The 19880-nt window shown below is 37.2% G+C and overlaps 1 protein-coding gene across 4 annotated transcripts in view; it reads right to left on the minus strand.

Moving 5' to 3' along the window:
- Window positions 1-19880, minus strand: part of PLEKHG1 (pleckstrin homology and RhoGEF domain containing G1) — a 131112-nt gene that overhangs the window by 91246 nt on the left and 19986 nt on the right. For 2 of the 4 annotated variants that reach the window (XM_017822057.1, XM_017822060.1), the window contains exon 3: window positions 1109-1183. The exons of the other annotated variants lie outside the window; for them this stretch is intronic. In XM_017822057.1, coding sequence (XP_017677546.1) covers window positions 1109-1157 — 49 coding nt within the window. In that variant the 5' untranslated portion in view covers window positions 1158-1183. The remainder of the gene's footprint in view (window positions 1-1108; window positions 1184-19880) is intronic. 4 annotated transcript variants of the gene reach the window in all.

The raw sequence follows: 19880 nt of genomic DNA on the forward strand, positions 1-19880 counted from the left end.
GTGGGACACACAACATGAGAATCAGAGAGGGTTTAGTCTTTGAAGACTAGTTGTAATTGCTTCTCCTCTTGTGTTGAGAGTTCTCCTAGTAACATGTGCTAAGCTTTACAGTAAATTTAAAAAAAAAACTTCTGCAGTTAGGCATAACTTAATGTCCTTTACGGGAAGAGAAATGCCTTTTTTTGCTGTTATTGACGCACTTCTTGAAGTTATTATTGGAGTATGCTCTTCCATGCCTTTCAAATGTCAAAATGGAGGTTTAAAGGCCACAAAAATATTTAAAACTAAATTTTCAGATGTCTATCTTGAGGTACAGAATAAACCAGCCTCAGCTGTAAGCTTTAGTCTAACTAAAACACACATTTGAATTAATACAGCCCTTGTGTGAGGACACCAATGATCTAGAAAGCAAGGGTATACAAGAGTTACTATAAGTTTTGACACAATACTGTCAGAAACACCTCACAACCTTCACACTAAATAGCAAATTTCTATAAAATATTTTAATGACACATCCAGCAGTGATTCTGAGAAAGGACTCAAACTAGCAGGGTTACAATTGTTTTTAAAGAATAAATTTTGCCTGACACCAAGTACCAAACATTTAGATGTGGGAATTTAAAGTTAATGGACTTTGAGAAGAAAAAGTGATTGGACTGAGCATTTCACCACTGATTTTAGTGAAAATCACGCATCATCAATTCCTCCTTGTATCAATCATCCCACGTCTTAAATGTTAGCTTGGGTTCTGTGAGGCTCAAGTATTCTGTATGAAAAACTGGCCTCAGTCAACAAGATCTCTTTATCAAAATGGGACAAAACATCTTCTTAGTGCTGAAATCCTCTCGGTGCACTGGCCCTCCCCCCTCAATATATATTTTAGTAATATCATGGATGTGCGCTAGAGAGGGGTGGAGATATTAAAATAATAAAAAATAAGTGAAAATTTCCTGTTATTTAGATAAACATGCACATACAATACTAATTGAGCTCTCCCTTAAATTTAAGGCCAGTAAGGGAAACTCACTTTCTGACTTGAAAAATTCTTCACAAAATCACAATGCTGCTTTTTTTTTCAATAGCCAAAAAATAGAAGAAAACTACTAACCTTCACTTCTGGGCACAGGCTCTGTACCACCTGGTGTTTTATCTGGCATCTCTTCAGACACAGGCTTAGTAAAACCTAATGGACACAAAGCAAAGAAAGCATTCTCCATCAAAGCCAGTATGCTCCATGGCCCCTATGAAGCATGGATTTTCATATTTCAGCATTTCTGTATTCGTACGTAAGAAGGATAAAGAGGTAAAACTCACTAAGGATTAACTGCAATACCATTCAGTAGACTCTCACCTGAATGTACTGCCAGGCAGGAGGCGCAAAAGGACCCTAATTACATCTGTCTTTGATTTTGTATGGTTTTTTTCCCCCTCAGTTAATTTCTAGTGAGAGGTCTGTGAACTGGGATGGAAGAGCTGCTTACATTCACACACTGCTGAAGTTAACAATAGAATGACCATGTGAAAGAGTCACATCAGCCTGCATTAAACAGAAAATCCTATTAACTTAAGGCTTTACTACATTGTAGAGCAGCAACATTTACTCCATCACAGCAATGGGCAGAGAAAAAAAGGCTTCTCAGGAAGGCAGGGAGCCCGTCTCCTCTCACAGCAATATTATGTACCTTCTGCGGTACTGGCTGATGGTAAATGTGTGGCTACCACGTACTAAGATTTTGTATCCTCCTTTTTAGCACCTTTGAATATTCTCCCATCACTGGTAGACTGACATTCAGTTTTACATAAAAAAAGCCTCAAATCAGATAGAATGCATCAGGAAATACAAATCAGAAAGAGGAGGATTCTCTGCCTGAAGGAGACTGTGTGCCAACTGGGCAAAGACTTCAACTTAGCTGACAATGCACATAGCTCAGTGCTGTGTACAGCACTATACAGAGTACACAGCACTGGAAGTATTAGCAGTATACCCTTAATTCCTAATGAAATAATAATAATAATAATAATAATAATTCCTAATGAAAAATCTAGTTTTTAACAATGCTGAGGCAAAGAGCAGATTTGGCATGCAGATTTCAGACAACCAGCAGATCCAGAGTTATGGGAGGCCTCCCTGGATCACCCTGCAGCAGAACTGAGACTGAACTCCAATAAATGGCCTTTTCCCCTCTCTTAAATTATTTTGCTTTCAAATTCATATGGCTTGTTTTGAATCCTATCAGTACACATAAAATGAAAATGTTTCTGCCCTAGCACCCAATAAAAGACTTGGGTTTACATTAAAACCAAATCATACAAAATATCTAGGATTTCTTAAGCAATTTAAGTCACAAAATTGTACTTCAGGTATATTATCCAGGGCTGGTATATTTGTCATATTTAACTCAATATATGTAAAATACTTAGAAACTTCTGTCAGACATATAAGGCTACAATCCACTAGCACATCTTGGGGTAGAAATTAATTCCTATTTAGCTGATGGAAACTCTACGCCATATGATTTTCTAGATCAGCCAATTCATCCCTACTCAAGATAAAATACCACTAAGTCTTACTTAGGAATTACTTTGTCCTTAACATACATGTTTTATCCACACAAGAGTACACACACTTAAGATAGAGAAGATGCTTGGCTAGTTCACCAACTTCCTAAAATTAATAGTGATAATGCTTATCCACCTGAAGGTCTGAGTTTATGAGTTCAAAAACCACAGCTGGACAGTGTCACAAACTGAATAAACAAGTGTGCCCGCAACAGAGGTTTTAAACAATTATAAACTCATAGTAGTCCCTGAAGTCCTTTATAAATCTTGTGTAAAACTCAGAACTCACTGTCCAGAAGACAAATAAAAAATAAATTTGTTCTTCAAACAGATTACTCAAACTTAATTATCTATGCTTATCATCACTAAACAGTTGGTTAGAATAAATACACCAACTAATTCTAAAACTTGGCAAACTCCTGCCTAAGCCTTTGCATTCAGTGATGCACCACATATTATCTTGAACATTGTACGAGTTTATATATAAAATTCCAGGTATCCATTGCTTTCCTAGGAGAGTTAATTGAAACTAGTTAATCACACAACACATTTCAACCAAAAAATTACGTTAATAAATACTATATTTACTTTCTGTGATTAATTTCAAAATCCAAGAAAATGTTTTCATAAATTTTACATTTTAAATAAATCTTTTAATATCATTTATTCAGGGAACTACATGCTTAAAATGGAAAAACATGGATATCCACATATTTGTTTTCAGGTTTTTCTGGTTTGAATTGGGTAGAATGGAAATAAATATGTAAGTAAATTTCACCATGAAAATGTTCAAGGAGTTACTCGCTGATGAGACAATGACAAAAAAACCAGTTGTCTCAGAAATAATTTGGAGCTTCTTTACTGACATTTTTGGAGGTACTAATATAACCAAGAAAAAAAAAAAGACTTTTTTCTTGCCTCTTCTACCCTGATTTTTATTTATGTTAAGTCCAATTTTTCCTTGTCTAAAGAAGCCAAAATTTTCTACTTGACTTTCTAAGGAAACGATAGCCTTGATTTTGTGTAAACTCAGTACCAAGAAGGCATTATTACTATAAGTAAGACACACACTAACAGTCAGTGGAGTTCCTCTCTTCATCCCTCTCTATGGAGCGTGGCCTATCATTCCCAGCACAAAAACAAGGGAGATTCAAATGAGCATTGAATTACTCTTGGCATTTTTAATAAAGGAACAGTAACTTGAAAGCTGGATCATTCCATTACTGCACATGAACCAAGGTATTTATTGAACAGGTTCAGACCTGCCACAACAACAAACAACTCTGTTTCAAGAGCTCATTTGGATAATCCAGGACAATTTTAAATACTACTGTGCCACTAATGGTTTTCTACCCAATTTAGCAGCTCTGCATTACAGTAAGTGATAGCAAGGGAGGCTTAACATAGTCGTAACAGATTGAAGAAAGTCAGCCTCTGTGCCTAGTACATTGCATCTTCAGAACACTGTCTAGAAACTCTTAGAATCGTAGGCAAAAAGACCTCTAAGATCACTGAGTCCAGCTGATAACATGACACTGCCAATCCCACCACTAAACCATGTCCCTAAGTGCCACATCTACACATCTTTTAAATACCTCCAGGTGTGGTGACTCCACCTTTTCCTTGGGCAGCTTGTTCTAGTGCTTGACAATCCTTTCCATGAAGAAATTTTTCCAAATATTCTTGTCACTGTCTGTAATGGTCTTCAGTAATGAAACAGTCTGAAATTTGTGGCTGTTTTCTAAATCACATAGGAGATTACTAGCACCAGAATAGTTCAACCAGATGCAAAAATGACAGTCTTCAACATTTTCCCATATCGTTGTCAATTAAAAAAAATTACATCTAAAAACTGAAGTCTAGTAATGTGGCACAGAACAGTATTTTATGACTTCTTAAAAAGCATAGAAATCCACATATTTTAAAATTTAAAAAATATGCTTTCCCCCCTTCTGTCTCATTAATGCAAACCAGTTCCACACTGGTGGAATTCTGCAATTTCTTTTAGAAATTGCAGAATATACTAAACAACTTTTAAAAAAAGGAAATCCAGAACTCTGCTCCTGTTTTCTGTAACACACCAAGTTTTGAATTACTCAAAAGCCAGAAGTCAACATTTAGCATTCCTTTATTTACAAATAAAGTTTTAATTCCTTTTAATCTAGGAAGGAAATCTCTGAAAAATATATCAGACAAGGAAAGTAAATCTCTGTCTCTTCAGTAAGGCCAAGCAGGACTCCTACAAAATCCAGCAGAGAAGCAGCTTTTGGGGTATAAGCTTGCTAGTAAATGTAAAAATGCTCACTTTCTATACAAATAATTTCCACTTATCCAGACAATCTTATTCATAGTAGTATCCCAGAGTTTGCAATAATTTCAAGATCAATCATATAGAATACCTTATAAAAACATTCCTGTTTGACCAATCCAAATACTCTTGCAGTATAATTATTGATATAGCTTTAATTGTCCCTGAATCTCAGGCTCAGCTATTATAGCACTCCATAGGGTACTTCGTATTTCTGAATTCGTCAGTCAAAGCTGCTACCTATTGCTTACTCCAAGAACTTTTTCACAGAATATCCTAGCAAGAGAACTTGAAATACATATGCATTCATAATTTATGAATAAACACAGCCATACTGTTTACATATCTCAATTAAGCAAAAACTCTTTAACAGCAACCAAAAACATTCAGATGCATGACCACGCATTTTCACAGGCCATAATCAGCTAGGGCCACCCAAACAGGCATACTGGGAGGTCTTACTTCAAGAAATTTGTCGTTCCTTCTAGTAGATTGATTTGCCTTTCAAATCCTGAGCTGCTAAAAACTGCAAATCAGCTTTAAAAAAAAAAGATCCTTTAAATACAGCATCTAAACCAACAGCATGCTATAGGTGATTTAAAAGGAAAGCATTCAAATTTATAGCACGAGTGGCTAAAAAATACTTTAAAAAAAGCATGCTTACAAAAAATACGAATTACTTGCATTTCACAGACAAATATAGTCCTTATCTCTTAAATTAACTGTACTCTGCTGAAACAAACAAATAAACAACAAGCAAAACCAATCAAACACCAGTAAGGGTTTCTAATTATTCAAAATCACTATTAATTGAAGTATAACAATTTTCACTTTTAAAATTTCAGGAATAAATTTTCATTGGAGAGAAGACTTCGGTTCCATTTTTGTTCTTTCAGCAATTTATTGCTGTATTCTCAAAAAAGCATGAAGCATCTTGAAAGAAACTGTTGTTCATCACAGGACTGTTTGCAGTTGTAACTATGGAGCCTAACTATGTATTTATGTTGAACGATGATCGTCACTAACCAAAATCTAAGCTGAACCTTCTCCTTTGTGTCAAACCCCTGGCCCCTAATCTACATCTGTTCCAAATAGCTGGAAGTGATCATATTAAGAAAGTTGGTTGGATTTCTTCCCCATCTTTCAAAGGCACAACCAACTTTAATATTAAGATTCTGCTGTGCGCACTTTATTCATGATCAATATACATGTCCCCTTAAAACACTGTATTACAATTTTAAATGCAGCCTTTTACAGAATAAACAGTTAGTGCTATATACATACAGAAAATACATGTCAAACAACTGAAGTCCTGAAGTTCCACATTACATATTGTGCTGCTAACAGTAAAGCTATCTGCTGGTTTATTTTTAAATTGTATTTGGATGAGTTCTTCCTGATGCAATTAAAAAAAAGCATAAGAGGAGTGGGTAGAAAATGGATATTAGTAGGTTTTTTTGACACAAAATATTTTGTAAACAAATAAGAACAATTAGATGCCCAGAGACAGTCTGCATAGACAGTCATCCTTCTTGGATGAATGATATTGGATGTTGCATTTCTGAATGCAAAACAACTCACAGAACTTCAAAACCAGCACTCAAAATCTCAGGTTGCAGGATGAACTCTAAACTCCAAGGATGGCTATGGTAAAATCCACACATGCATCAACACGACCAGAACTTGACATCTGCCTGTGAAATACTGAATATATCTTTGTTAGACAATAAGGACATCTGTCCCTGATCTAGTTTTTGCCATTTGTTTGCCTACAAAATCCCTTCTGGAGCAGATGCATTGCTGCTCTGAACCTCAAGAGAATAGCTTTGATCCCAGATCACAGGAACGATAAAAGCAAGTTTATATGCTAACACTAACACAATTCTTTCACATGAACCAAAAAGTGACACTGAAAGAAACCCTAAATAACATTGACAGAAAGGACAGAAGTTACAGGGACAGAAATCACTATATGCCATCAAGCCTCACTACTGCTCCTATTTACCACCACCCCTCAGCCCTTCTAAGTAACTTGGCAGTACCTGTTTAAGATTCCAGTGTTATTTCAAGTTAATAGTTATTCCTTCAAAACTGCACAGAATTCTAATGGTTCCTTGCATTCCCTTCCAGCAGCACTCTGGATGTGAGTTACGGCTTCCTTCTTCAACAATCCTCTCTTTCAAAGTCCCACAGAAATCTTCCAGACTTTTTTCTGCTGCACACCAATGCATATCAAAGCATTCCAACTTTAGGGGGTTTAGCTGTAGTTTGGGGTTTGGTGTTGTTTTTTTTTTGCAAGATGCTACACATTTTGCTGATTTTCCCAAACCAGTTCACCCTTTCACTTTCTTTTCCACAGAAAGGCAGTAACAGTGGCATTTAAGATAACTGCAGCAAGAGATGAGCTGGTCCAAATGAGATCATCTGATCTATATTGGTGAAAAGGAGTAAAACCTCCTTTGCACATTTGCCCCATTGATGGAAGTCATATTAATACCACACTCTCTCCTGCCCACTTCTTCAAAACAGCATAAATCTACAGCATCCTCTGTCTAGTTTCTGAAGCTAATCATCCATACTGCAATCCAAAAAACATAACTTCTTGCCAGCAAGCACAGACTAAATCACAGAATCCCTTTGTCGCTTTCATTCTGGTTTCCTGTAATTCGCCATGTTTGAATGTGAAAAACATCACAGATGTTCTAATATAAGGAATGAGCTGTCTGGCTCCTTTGTGGTTTAACTGCTATGCATATGTCTTCTCCCTCCTCCAATCTCTCCAATAGTTCTGAAACCATTCCCAGTGCTGTTCCAAGACTTTAGTCATGGTTTTCCAAACCCACTAAAAGATCAAGTTCATCAGCTAATCACCATATTTCAGCCTGCAAGTCAAGACAGCATATTTTTTACAAAGTAGCACAGGATATGAGGTCTGGGAGGGAATGTGACACAGTATTTTCTCGTTCAAATTTTGTATAGAATGAACTTCTTGAAAAGATGAGCCATTCTTAGTGTTTGGTCAGTGTCCAACCACATTGCAGGGCTCCTTACTTAGCATATGCTGCTACTACGTCTACCGAAAAAGGAAACTTTCCCCATGGGGTCTTCTGGGAGGAAGAAGAAGGATGAAAACTTTGACTGACACTCCCAGAATACCCTTGTGAAGCATAAGCTCAAAGCCTAATCAGAAAGATGTCAGCTTTAATTGGTGAAATGCATGTATTTCCTGCACATATATATTAGCTCTGTACTGATCACAGCAGTTTCTCACCTCAGCAGAAGTGCCATCTTTTGAACTCAAGTCATTTCACTGCAGAAGAAATTTCTTTAGTATCATTTAACCACAGCTATTTTATTTCTGTAATAATGAACTGTTAATGAGTATGTTTGAAAACAGTTATTACACACGTTCTCTTTTATACTTTGCTCAAGATCGACCCCGCATTGCATATAAACACCCTTTGCTACAGAAAGCTGACAGAAAACAACCCAATGCCTCCTTCTGTGGCACTGGGAAGTCATGACAGCTTTTTCCCGGGATGATGCATCTCTGAACCGTAAAGCCACCGGTTCCAGCAGAGCTCCCACAGGTGGCACTAGCTGCTGCTCTGCGAGGTGCCACACACTGCTCCACTGGCAGACGAAACCGAGTGCTTGCAGCAGAAACTGTCTATCCCTCCTGGTCAGCATGCCAAACAAGGGCTATAAATCCTTCTAACTTTCAGATTTCTGAATTGTCCTGCGTATCGCTCGAGTCTGGATTTGGGGTTGAATAGCCTGACAGCTAAGCTGCTATACCACCTTTTATTTATTTCAAAACTCCCTGTAACCAGAATGAACAGAATTATTTTGTAAAACACTGGGCATTTTTCAAATTATGTACATATATTGCTTCTCTCATGCCTTTGTACAGTGCAGTTAATCTCAGCAGCCCTTTCAGGTCTTCTCTAAAGTTAAAAAAAAACCACACAAAGAAAAAAATTCCATCAAAAGATCATGTTTCACTTACATACAGGTCTGTCATTTTGGACACTTTCTTTTGAATCTAAGCTTTAGAAAACAGACAGACTTGGGTAAGGTGGCTCAGCACAGGACATGCCTGACATACACTCTGATGATAAAAAGGAAAAGCAGGATAAGCAAGTCAGTCCCAAGATATTTAGGGACTTAGAGGCAAGTCTCAGCACAGACTGTTATGAGTACAGCAGTAGCAAGTCATAGCTGCCAAGTACAGCTATTGTTATCACAAAATACTGTTGTCATGTACTCAAAGAAATCTGCTACTCAACAAGCATAAAATGAAGCACACAATGTATTCCAAGCAAACCGTTTTCTGAGCAATTAAGAAAGAACCCCATGTAACGTACTACGTGTAGATACTTTGCAAAAACCAACAGCATAGTTTTCATTAATGATATTTACAAAGATGGAGATGAAACATTTTAATTGAGCTTTAACTGTTTAATGTTAACTTTAACCATTACACTGTTTTCTGATTTCATGTTTTAGGTAAAACTAGTTCTACTGTTAAGTGCTAATTAGGGCCACACAAAGAAAACTGAATTTGAGACAAACCCATTTTAAAAATAAAACCAAATGCCTCAGCACAGACAAGAGCACACAGTTCAACATTTTCCTTACTACAAGACCTTATTTCTAGTTTCCTTAAGTTGCAGCTCTTCAGTAATGCATATATCAAGTGCAGAAATAGCACAAAAAGCACATACACCAGATAGAGCACTAAAGAAACTAAAGGATTTTAGGGTACAAGTCCTCACATTGCAATAACAGTCAAACTCAGGGCCAGAACCCCAACAGTTGCCAGAAAAGAATACATGACTCTTCCCTCAACAAATTCTAGGATACTATCAGAATTTACAAAGTCATTTTGTTATGTCACCCAAGGGAGTAAAACTAAATACAACCTCTGGCTATTAGGTTTACAGCTGCACTTCTGTGTTGCTCACCACTCACCCTTCCAAAGTTACATACTTAGGTAAGTCCTCAGTTTCCTTTTTTAAATCTACATTCGGTGTTTGGACTGGTCACTAGCACCCCCTCTTTTTACATCTTTCTCACAAGAAAATACAACTACAGTTGCATTAAGTCTTGTTTTTTTGTTGAAATGAGTCCAGATGAAGGCCACCAAGTTGATTAGAGGGATGCAGCACCTCTCCTATGAGGAAAGGCTAAGACAATTGGGATTGTTCATCCAGGAAAAGAGAAATCTTCAGGGTGACCTAATTGTGGCCTTCCACTACCTGAAGGAAGCCTATGAGAAAGCTGGAGAGAGACTTTTTACAAGCGCATGTAGTGACAGGACAAGGGGGAATGACTTCAAACTGAAAGAGAATAGAGTTAGATTAGATATTAGGAAAAAATTCTTTACTGTGAGGTTGGTGAGGCACTGGAACAGGTTGCCCTGAGAAGTTGTGGACGCCCCATCCCTAGAAGTGTTTAATGGAGATTAAACACTCCATCCAGATTAGATGGAGCTCTGAGCAACCTTGTCTAGTGGAAGGTGTCCCTGTCCACAACAAGGAGGTTGGAACTAGATGACCTTTAAGGTCCCTTCCAACCCAAGCCATTCTATTATTTCATTCTAGTAAGGTGCACAGCATAAACCTCACCACTGGGTCAAGAGTTCTGGCTTAATAAATGAAGAAAAAAAACATTCCACAGCTGGATATGAATTTGTTAAATTTTCTCAATAGTAAAGATTGATTTATAGTGCACACGGTTAAGGAAAGGAAACTGAAGAGGAAAGAATTTCAGCATTGTTTATCTCATAATTACTCAAATTCCTTTCAAAGCTTTAAACTTTGCTACAATTAGAAGAGACGCTGATTGGTGAATAATCAATCACAGAGATGCCCACATGCAGTGTCCCTCTTTAGTCGTTTTCCCATTCAAGTCTCTAGTGCTCAGCAGCTGCTGTTTTAAGATTCCTGGTTAAGGGCAAGGGCTGCTGCTGCTGGTTATCCATGCTGCTCTTGGATATTAAAAAAAAACAACAAGCAAACAAGAGCAATAACCCAGCTAGTATCCTAACAGTCAATTTTTATTCTCAATTCTCTGTTATACAGGAAAAAATAAGCAAAACAAACAAAAAAACTCCCTCCAGTTTTACACCTGGCATACATAGTAAAGAACCCCTGATACCCACTTTCACAGGCTGTAAGCCTCCTTTAAATTGTTTGCTATTAGATATTGTCTGATAGCACTTACAAAGACACTTCTCTTTTTGCTTGATGCCTGTGCTTGAGATATCACTAAACATCAACTTGGAAAAGACCACTGTTGTGCAAATTCATCCTTTCACCCCAGGTTCAAGTAGTGGAGAAAATAAAACCAAAATAGGCTGCAAGGAAGCAAAGCTGCTGTTGGACGACAAGGAATCCAGTCACAGCAAACAAGTCATAATTTACTTTCAAGGTTATTAAATACAAAAAGCCTTAAATTAATTTGAATCCAGTCCTACATGCTGAATAAATCTTAAAGTGATGGATAACATACCAATGAATTCCAATGTGTTTAAAGAATTTACTTATGATGAGAGAAACAAACTTACCATGTCTGCATGCATTTCACCTTCTGACACTTCCTATCTGCATTTCTATTTCTGTTTCAGGAAATTTCTTGACACTCAGCTCAAGATCCCTAACTCCATCATACTTCACAGAAAAAGGGAAACAACCTTGCTATCTGCTTAGTAAGGACATCAGGCAGTGTCTATTATAAAGGGCAGTCTCTCCTGAAATCACAGGGCTATGATAATAATGAAGCTGTTTCTGGGGTTTGTTTTGTTTTAAATGAAGGTTTTGTAGCCCTCTTACAGAGAAATTCTTGATAATTTAAGGTCAGTATAAAAGCTAGTATCTATGGGACAAACAAAATTCGTATATATTTTAACTTTGTGTAGGGCCAGAGTCAAGGCATTGAGATAGGGAATGACATCTTCCTAAACTCGCATAACCAGTATGCAATGTAAACCTTGAAACCACATTCATGGACAACTTGACAAAGAGATAAGGTGCCTCTAAAAGCAAATACTCAAGACTACAGAACAGCCCAATGTTTTTCCAGAGTATAAATATAGAAAAGCCCAATTCAAAGTCAGTTGTTTCAGGGGTATTTCTTCTCTTCGCTTAAATACTTTTCTGAAAACTCAATAAAAAGAAAAATACTCCAAACACAAAATACTGCTCTGCACCAAATTAAAATCACAAGTTTATTCTCTCGTGTATATATTTTTCAAAGCACTGTTATTTTTCTTCCAATTTCACTAACAACAGAGAAATTAGTATGCATCAACTCCAATTAGGCTGATTCACCTCCTCTTTAATATGTTTGGCTTCACTATGTATTTTCAAAGAAATAACTTTAGACCCCATTGTAGAAGAAAACCACAGAACTTTCAGAATATGGTCATAATGATGAAAGACAAAAATGTCATCACTGTCCAGAAGACCCATTTACTTTGCTAAAAATTTTCCTAAACAGTGTTAATTCCAAGTAAAGAAGGGAGAAAGATATTTTTCCCCTTAACTGTAAACTCTTTCAGAGAGCTAAAGAGAGGGGGGAAAAAAGATACAAAGGAATGTTTGGTGTGGCATCGCTGATGTTTGTTCATGAAGCGGAGGCCTACTTAAAACCAGGATAATAGCTAATTATCACTTTATATGTGGATCCTTCACTACTTTTGTCTCCATAAAGCACAGTAACACCGTTATATTTATAAGAAAAGAATCAGACACAGATTCACCATCAGGAGAAGGGCTCCTACAAAGCCCATTTGTGTGTTTCCTTCAACTGCAATTGCCTGAGTATGGCATTACTGCTGAAATGAGATGTTTAGACATGGGCTTTATAATTATTAGACAAGTAATACTCAGTTGGCTTTTCCAGAAACTGTCATTTGAGCAGCTAGCCAAAGTACAGCCATGCATAACAAAGTTACTTACATAGGCCCCGTGAAACACATTTTTTTATCCACAGCCCTCAGAAAAAATCCATCTAACTTTTTGACTACAGTCAACTGTCATTAATGAAAATTTTGGGGGTTGCTTTCATCACAGAGTATGTAACATAAGGAAACAACACAGCCAATTCCATAAAAGAGTCAATGGTTAAAGCTTTCTGAGCACTGACATTTTCCAGGCTCCCAGCTCCCAGCCCTGGCTTAGGCAGCTAGCTGACTGTAGGACCACTTCATGTTTCTCCAGCTTTTCCTCTTCCCTACTTTGAGGATACATACATCTGTATGTACATATGTATATACATTTATATACATACTGCACACATACATTAAAAAAGAGGAAATTAGTAACAGACAAACTAACAGTGCTATGTACATTCACTTGCAATTTATCCAAATGAATGGCCTCGTAACTCAGGTTGTGACATCTCCTGTAGAAACACCCCACTATTCATCAAGCCGCTCCAGACTGCCACTGTTGAAGTGTGGCCTGCAAAAAACATGTTTTTTAGAGCCAAAGTTTGCAGTTATCTACAGAACACTCTAACCAGTTATGGAGAAGCCAGAGCCCTCTCTCTGTATATTAGCTTGGAAAATGTGTCCCCAGTTCGGCGTTCTGTAACTGCAAGCCTAGTCAAATTGGCTTTTGTGTCACTGAATTGCATATACAGAGCATAGAGAAACTTTAGTTTCAAATTCCATTCCTGCTTAATCTCTAACAAAACAGGTTTTTGATATGCATACATAAAGACATGCATATAGATATTCATTTTAAAGCATATGGAATATTAAATGAAAAAGGGCTAGAAATAGAAAGGAAATTATTTCACTCGCCCATGATCAGCCCAAGTAGAGAGCCTAGGAGACTTAAACTGTCAAAAGGGAAACAACACGCAGTGACAATCTTTAACCTGCCACAATTTCCAAAGGAATTTGAATAACCATTTTGACAGAAGCAGCTGACAAGTTGCTGAATAAACATTTCTTTGAGGTTAAACTGCAATACTCTCTAGAAGCAGAAACTCCTCCTATATAAACATATAAAGCTTCTTATTTCCATTATTCTTTCACAGAAAAGCTGGATTTCTTACTAGACATTGCATGGCCAAATGCAGACTTTCACTGGCCCCAGACAAGAATACTAGTTCCATTCAGAGAAAAATACATGGGAAAAAAAATAATATCACTTACAAATGTTATAGTTGGAAAGGTAATTTCCTTCAGCTGAATATTTTTGTCCTTTCTAGATTAGTCTAAGAGACATGGTGTGATCAAATCAGTTGTTTATAATTCTCAACAGTTGGATGGAGTCTGAACCATTGTGCACTTTGATAGGACTTCATTCCCCTTCTCAGAAAATAAAAAAAAATAAATAACTTAGACTTATTTAGCTTTCGAACCCAGAAACAAAGAAATATCTATTTTGTACTGAAATAATAGTAATCTGACATTGCCTCATGGACACTTAAGAGTATGCAATCGTTGAGACTTTCAGAGATTTGCAAGATTCTGAAACAACTATAGTAACTCACAGCTTGTGCTAAGAGACATCTTTTTTTGGTGACCTACATGTTGTTTTGTAGCCTTCAATAAGATAGGAGAAAAATCATCCCAAATCCTGTAACTCTTCAAGGTGAAAGTTATTTCAAGGATAATGATCATTAGGGAACATCATGTTTGAATACAGGTTATCAAAGGATAGTCAATAAAGGGTTTCCAATCATTTTAGTTTATAGTTTTAGAAGGTATTAAGATTACAAAGCTTTTTAAAATTTCAACATGAACAGACACTTTTCATCCAGCAAAGGAGTCCAAATTCTCCTCTCTTCACCTTCTCCACCTTCTTATACCAGCAATGAAGGTCACATTTCTTACCTTTCCATTTTAACCACAGTGAACAGTGAAGCTTTTTCTCCTTCTACACACTTTGTAGAGAATCAAAAACAAATCATGCATTCAGCAGTCAGCTTTCCCTGCTCTGTCTGGGATGCCAGAAGTACTGACAAAGGGATGTCTCTCTCCCTATCTATTCCCACCAAGTAAAATTTTACTAGACTGAAAGATGGATCACGTGTACTTCATCAACAGTAGAAGGCAGCATTAAGGGTAATCAAGTACTTAATTTCTATCCTGAGAAAGATAAGGTTATGAAAAAGAGCAAACAGGTACAAAAAGGAATTCAGGTCTCCTCAATTAAAAAGGTTAAAATGAATATAATTATTCAAACGATCCCAAGAATTGTCAAATGACGTCAAGAATTGTGAAATGAAATGTAAATATTATGCACTGTATTAAAAGGGTAAGACAGACACCTTCAAAATAAGACAACAAACCACTGTACATGAAATCCTATAGCAAAACTGCACATGAAATCTTATTGCAAAAAGAAACCATCAGACACACTTTCATTTTTATAACACGTATATCAACACTGTGGTTCCAAACAAGTAAAATTCTTAAGTTACAGTGTTTTCCCACTGGCAAGGCAATACATTGCTGCAGTACAATAGAGATTTCCAGTTATTTCATACCACTGACAACTCTCAAAGAACTTATTTTTAAGAGAAAAAGCTTTATATTTCATTGATCATTGGATCTAGTACTGGAAACCAACACAAATAAGGACAAAGTGTGAGAGAGAATCTCTGAATAGGCTTCATTAAAGTAAATATTCAAAGGGATATTACTCAAGTCAGTACCAAGAGCTTCAGCCAGTTCCCAAAGCCCTTTGAATTCTCAGAGCTAAGCCCGGTGAATTCAGATGAAAGTTCTTTTTCTTCCACTTTAAGGGAAGAAATAACTTATGCGAACTTTCTGCAAAACAGCCTTCCGAGTTTAGTAATTGGGGAATAAGCCTAAAGCACTGCCAAGACACACAACTAAGCATTTATAAACCTTAATGTTTCATTCAAATATTAAGTACTGATATACTGAATTAAAAACAGAGAGGTATTTCAATAATGCTGTTTCAAGTTACGTAATACCATCCCTTATACACAAAAATCCAGCTCCTCCATTCTTGCTGCCTAGCCCACATTTTGTACTCTGAGGAACACAGGGACACGGGGCGCATACTAACAACACCAAGTTTCCACTGAACCCAGGAAGAGGCCCAGCGAGGCAAGGACACCACCTGGCCATGCCTCGGCTCCGAGATGATGTCAGCTTATTCAGCTGGGCAATAGGAAAAAAGAAAAAGTCCCTGTTGTATTTCAAACACACACAAGGAGCTAGGTATATTACCCCAAAAAGCAGGAAACCACCGAACGGCAAATGAGATTCTACAGCCCTCCAAGCCTTACTGCATTTAGGCAAGAGGAGTAGGTGGAAGAAGAAGCATTTTCTCCCTTTAGACTCAATGACAGTTACTCCATCTCCCTCTCACCCCATCACTGTTCCCACAGCCTTGAGCAGTATTCACAGAGTATCACCAAGCTATTATAACTTTTTGCCCAATAGTCACCACTATGTGCTGACTTACCAGCACAAGTTAATTTAACAAGTGCCAAGCAAGTCAGTTCCAAACTCTTCTGTTTTCTCCTTCTCAGTTCCTAATTCCTTCATCTCTCTCTACAAAACAAACAATCCAGAAATTCACTTTGAAATAAATAATAGCAATTCTGTAAAGCAAACTTACCCAAGTGAGGGACTAAAAAGTCTGCAGAGAAATGTTGACTGAGAAGATGCACTCACATCGAATAAAAAGTGACACTTGATTTTCCCCACAGTGAAGACACTCACAGGATCTCTGGACCAACCTGCAGATTCTCTGATGCTGAATAAATGCTGAGTTCATGTTGCACAGTTTCATCATTGGAAAAATGAAGGCTATGCTTAAATTCATGCATTAGATGAACCCAACAAGTGCTCCTGGGCACAAAAGCAAGCTGGGACAGAATAGTGTATATCTGTGGTAATGAACAATCTTAGTCTACAAAACAGGGTACATAAAAGCCATCTCTCACAAGTGGTGACTGAACTGGACTAGGGACTGAGCCATGCCTGGAAACTGTCTGGGGAGAAAGATAACTATCATTTCCCAAAAATTACACCAGCAAACGTGACTATCACAGACCACCTTCTTCCAGGCCTGGCAGCATTCATAGGCCCATCTGAATTTTAAACAGATGGAACCTTACAGGACTCCTCTCTCAGGCCATCTATGCTCGTAAACTTTGCTGGCACATAGTTTTGAACATTTCTCTCTTAATTGAGTTTCATTACACACTTCAAAGACTTAAAGCACTCTGAGTAGAGACAGAGAAAGACACGCACTCAATGTCATAAAAAGCAGAACAGGTGGGAAGAAAAAAAGACAGCCATGCTTTCTGGAGAGCAGAAAGTATAATTACATTCAACTGAACTACCCTTCCCTTATGCATATGCCACTGGTGGCGTCAGGGTTTACGTCTACCATCCAGTCCTGACCTTTAAAACAGATCAGATACTTTTCAAAAAGGAGCACAATTTTCTGTCACTGTACCTGTTGACACCTTTCTCTGCAACTTCTCAGCTCCTATGCATCCAACAACATCTACCCCAACTTATGGAAAACAGGAACTCAGCATACTTAATAAAAGTAACTATAGTGTAGATTAAGGCAACTACCAAATTTCAAAATTACCTGTAATTTTTGAAAGCTTTGAGTCTTACACCTAAAAGTAAGAAAAGGTCAACCTATTTTAAAACACATATCCACATGGTGCTTCTGTCAAATCATTCTTATTATATGGCTTTATTTGCAAAATAGATATGCGGAAAAAACCAGCAAAAAACTAAAACCAAACCACAAAATTAAGGAACGAGGTTTGAATCACGTAAAGCCTGGAGGGTTGAATTAGCATATGTCTAGAATTATTTTGTCTTTTCCTGAAGTTAACTTTCAGCAAAACTGACACAGCTATTTGACTAATTAACTTGTTATCAAAATTACTAGTTAAAACAGATTGCCTGTAACTACCAGCTTCAAATCTCATAAATTGAAGATTCAGTATTTCTCTAAGGAAGTAAGAGAACTGCTCCACCGTTCAGAGAAGTAATTGCAGAAACATAATTTTCCTTTTCCAATTTATGTGCGTATTAAAATTAAAATAGATAATAAAATCCATTTCCACCACATCAATGTTTTGTGGACTTTTATTAGTTTTGCTCTCTTTTCCACCCTACAAGAACTCTACCAAAGATCCACTTAAACTGATGCAGAAAAGTGCTTATTTGGCAGGATTATAAGAACATACCAAGTGAAATAAAAGGTTTTCAACCTTTCGACTGAGGCAAAGGAAAAAAAAAACGTATTAAGAAGAACACTCAAATGCTTTACAGACTTAGAGCCTGATGATCAAGTAGTGTTTTACATCCCACTTCTCCTCTCGGCTGCTGGCGTCTGCCCCAAGAGTGCTGCACTCTGCCTATTCTCAAGTATGAGCCCACTACTCTAGACTGCAGTGAAAATCCTATATCCAAACAGCATGAATTAAGCAGTAACACTTCATCTGAAGTATGACATATACTTTGGAAATGTTCCACCCAATACTATCAAAACACCATGGACACTGTCATTTTCAAGATATCTACCATGAACCACATCTTTGGAAGTAGAGGTTTGCCTACTAGATTAACATGTAAATCCTAGATTAACATGTAAGAATCATTAAGGAAAAATTTTTTGTTTGCTTTTAGTGATAAAGATCAGTGGCAGGAAGTACAATACTATAGAGATATTAAAATATTTGTACGATGCCTATTTATAAATAGATGAATGTTTACATTGTGCTTTTCGCATACACAGAAAGAAGCATGCATTCTTCTACCACTACTGCCAATTCATTTTAAGGAAAACCCCCAGCTACTAATCTCATTTCCAACAAGCATGCAGTGGGCTTATGTCACTCACCTTGAAGACCAACATCCAAGCAAGCAGGGAAGGAAATTACTTTCGCAGGGGAATTAATGCCTCCCTCATTTATACAGTTATTTACACTACAGAATTTCCTCAAGTATCTGTATCCTTACATCTGATAACGGTACGGATAAGACAAAATAGAATTTGACAGTCTCGAGAAACATACACCACTCTCAGTGCTGAAAGGCTGTTAAATGGCTTTATGAGAATTAGTGTCTCAGGGATTTAAACTACATCTTGGGTTGTAACCTAGGTACATGGAATAAGTAGCAACAGGGATGAAGAGCTGGGGACTCATGATTATCACACATGCACTGTTGCACTGCGGGAGATGAAGCACAACAGCATTTGTGTGGGGGTCCTCCAACCCCCAGAGTAAAAAGCATTTGAGTGTTTTGCCCCTCATCTTTCCTGGTGGGGGAATCAAATTAAGCTTTTCTCAGAAACGAAGAATAATAGTAAGCTTCCACCCCAGAAGACACACACATAATTTACCTGAATTTTATAGTTTCATTCAGCTTTTATTTCTTTGTTCTATGCATAGTAACAATACAGATATTAAGGTTTGCAAAAGCATGTTACCACAGGCGTCACACTGTCTCTTGAAGTCTGACATCAGCAACCCAGCAGATGGTCATTATTTTGAATTCCCCACCCTCCATCATCATTAATTCAGGAGCAAACTCATTTCAATGGACTAGCCCCTATTCATAAAGAACTCATTGTCCTGACCAAATTAATAGCTTTAGATCTTGCATTACCAGATGTGCTTCAGAAATACAATAACATTTTATATTATAAAGTCCACTTCAATGTAATTTCTCATAAATATTGCTGTATAAAGCAAACTTACAACCTATTCCCAAAATAAACACAAAACCTCTGTATTTTTGGTTTAGATCCTAGACAGATTTGGCACAAGCGTCCTCAATTATCCTGCAACCCACTTGATCAAAAGCTGTCTACTCTGAGACTAAAAGTAGCACAGTCTTTTGAAAGGCTTCATTTCACTCCGAAGATTAATAAACCCTCAACACTTGCACATCCAATAAAGAGACAGGCACTGATGGTGCCTATTACATAAGCAACACAATTTAGACCAATAATAATAACAATGGGACAAATCAAATTTG

The sequence above is a fragment of the Lepidothrix coronata genome, unplaced genomic scaffold (assembly GCF_001604755.1).
Source record: "Lepidothrix coronata isolate B3197 unplaced genomic scaffold, Lepidothrix_coronata-1.0 Scaffold94, whole genome shotgun sequence".
NCBI classification, from domain to species: domain Eukaryota; kingdom Metazoa; phylum Chordata; class Aves; order Passeriformes; family Pipridae; genus Lepidothrix; species Lepidothrix coronata.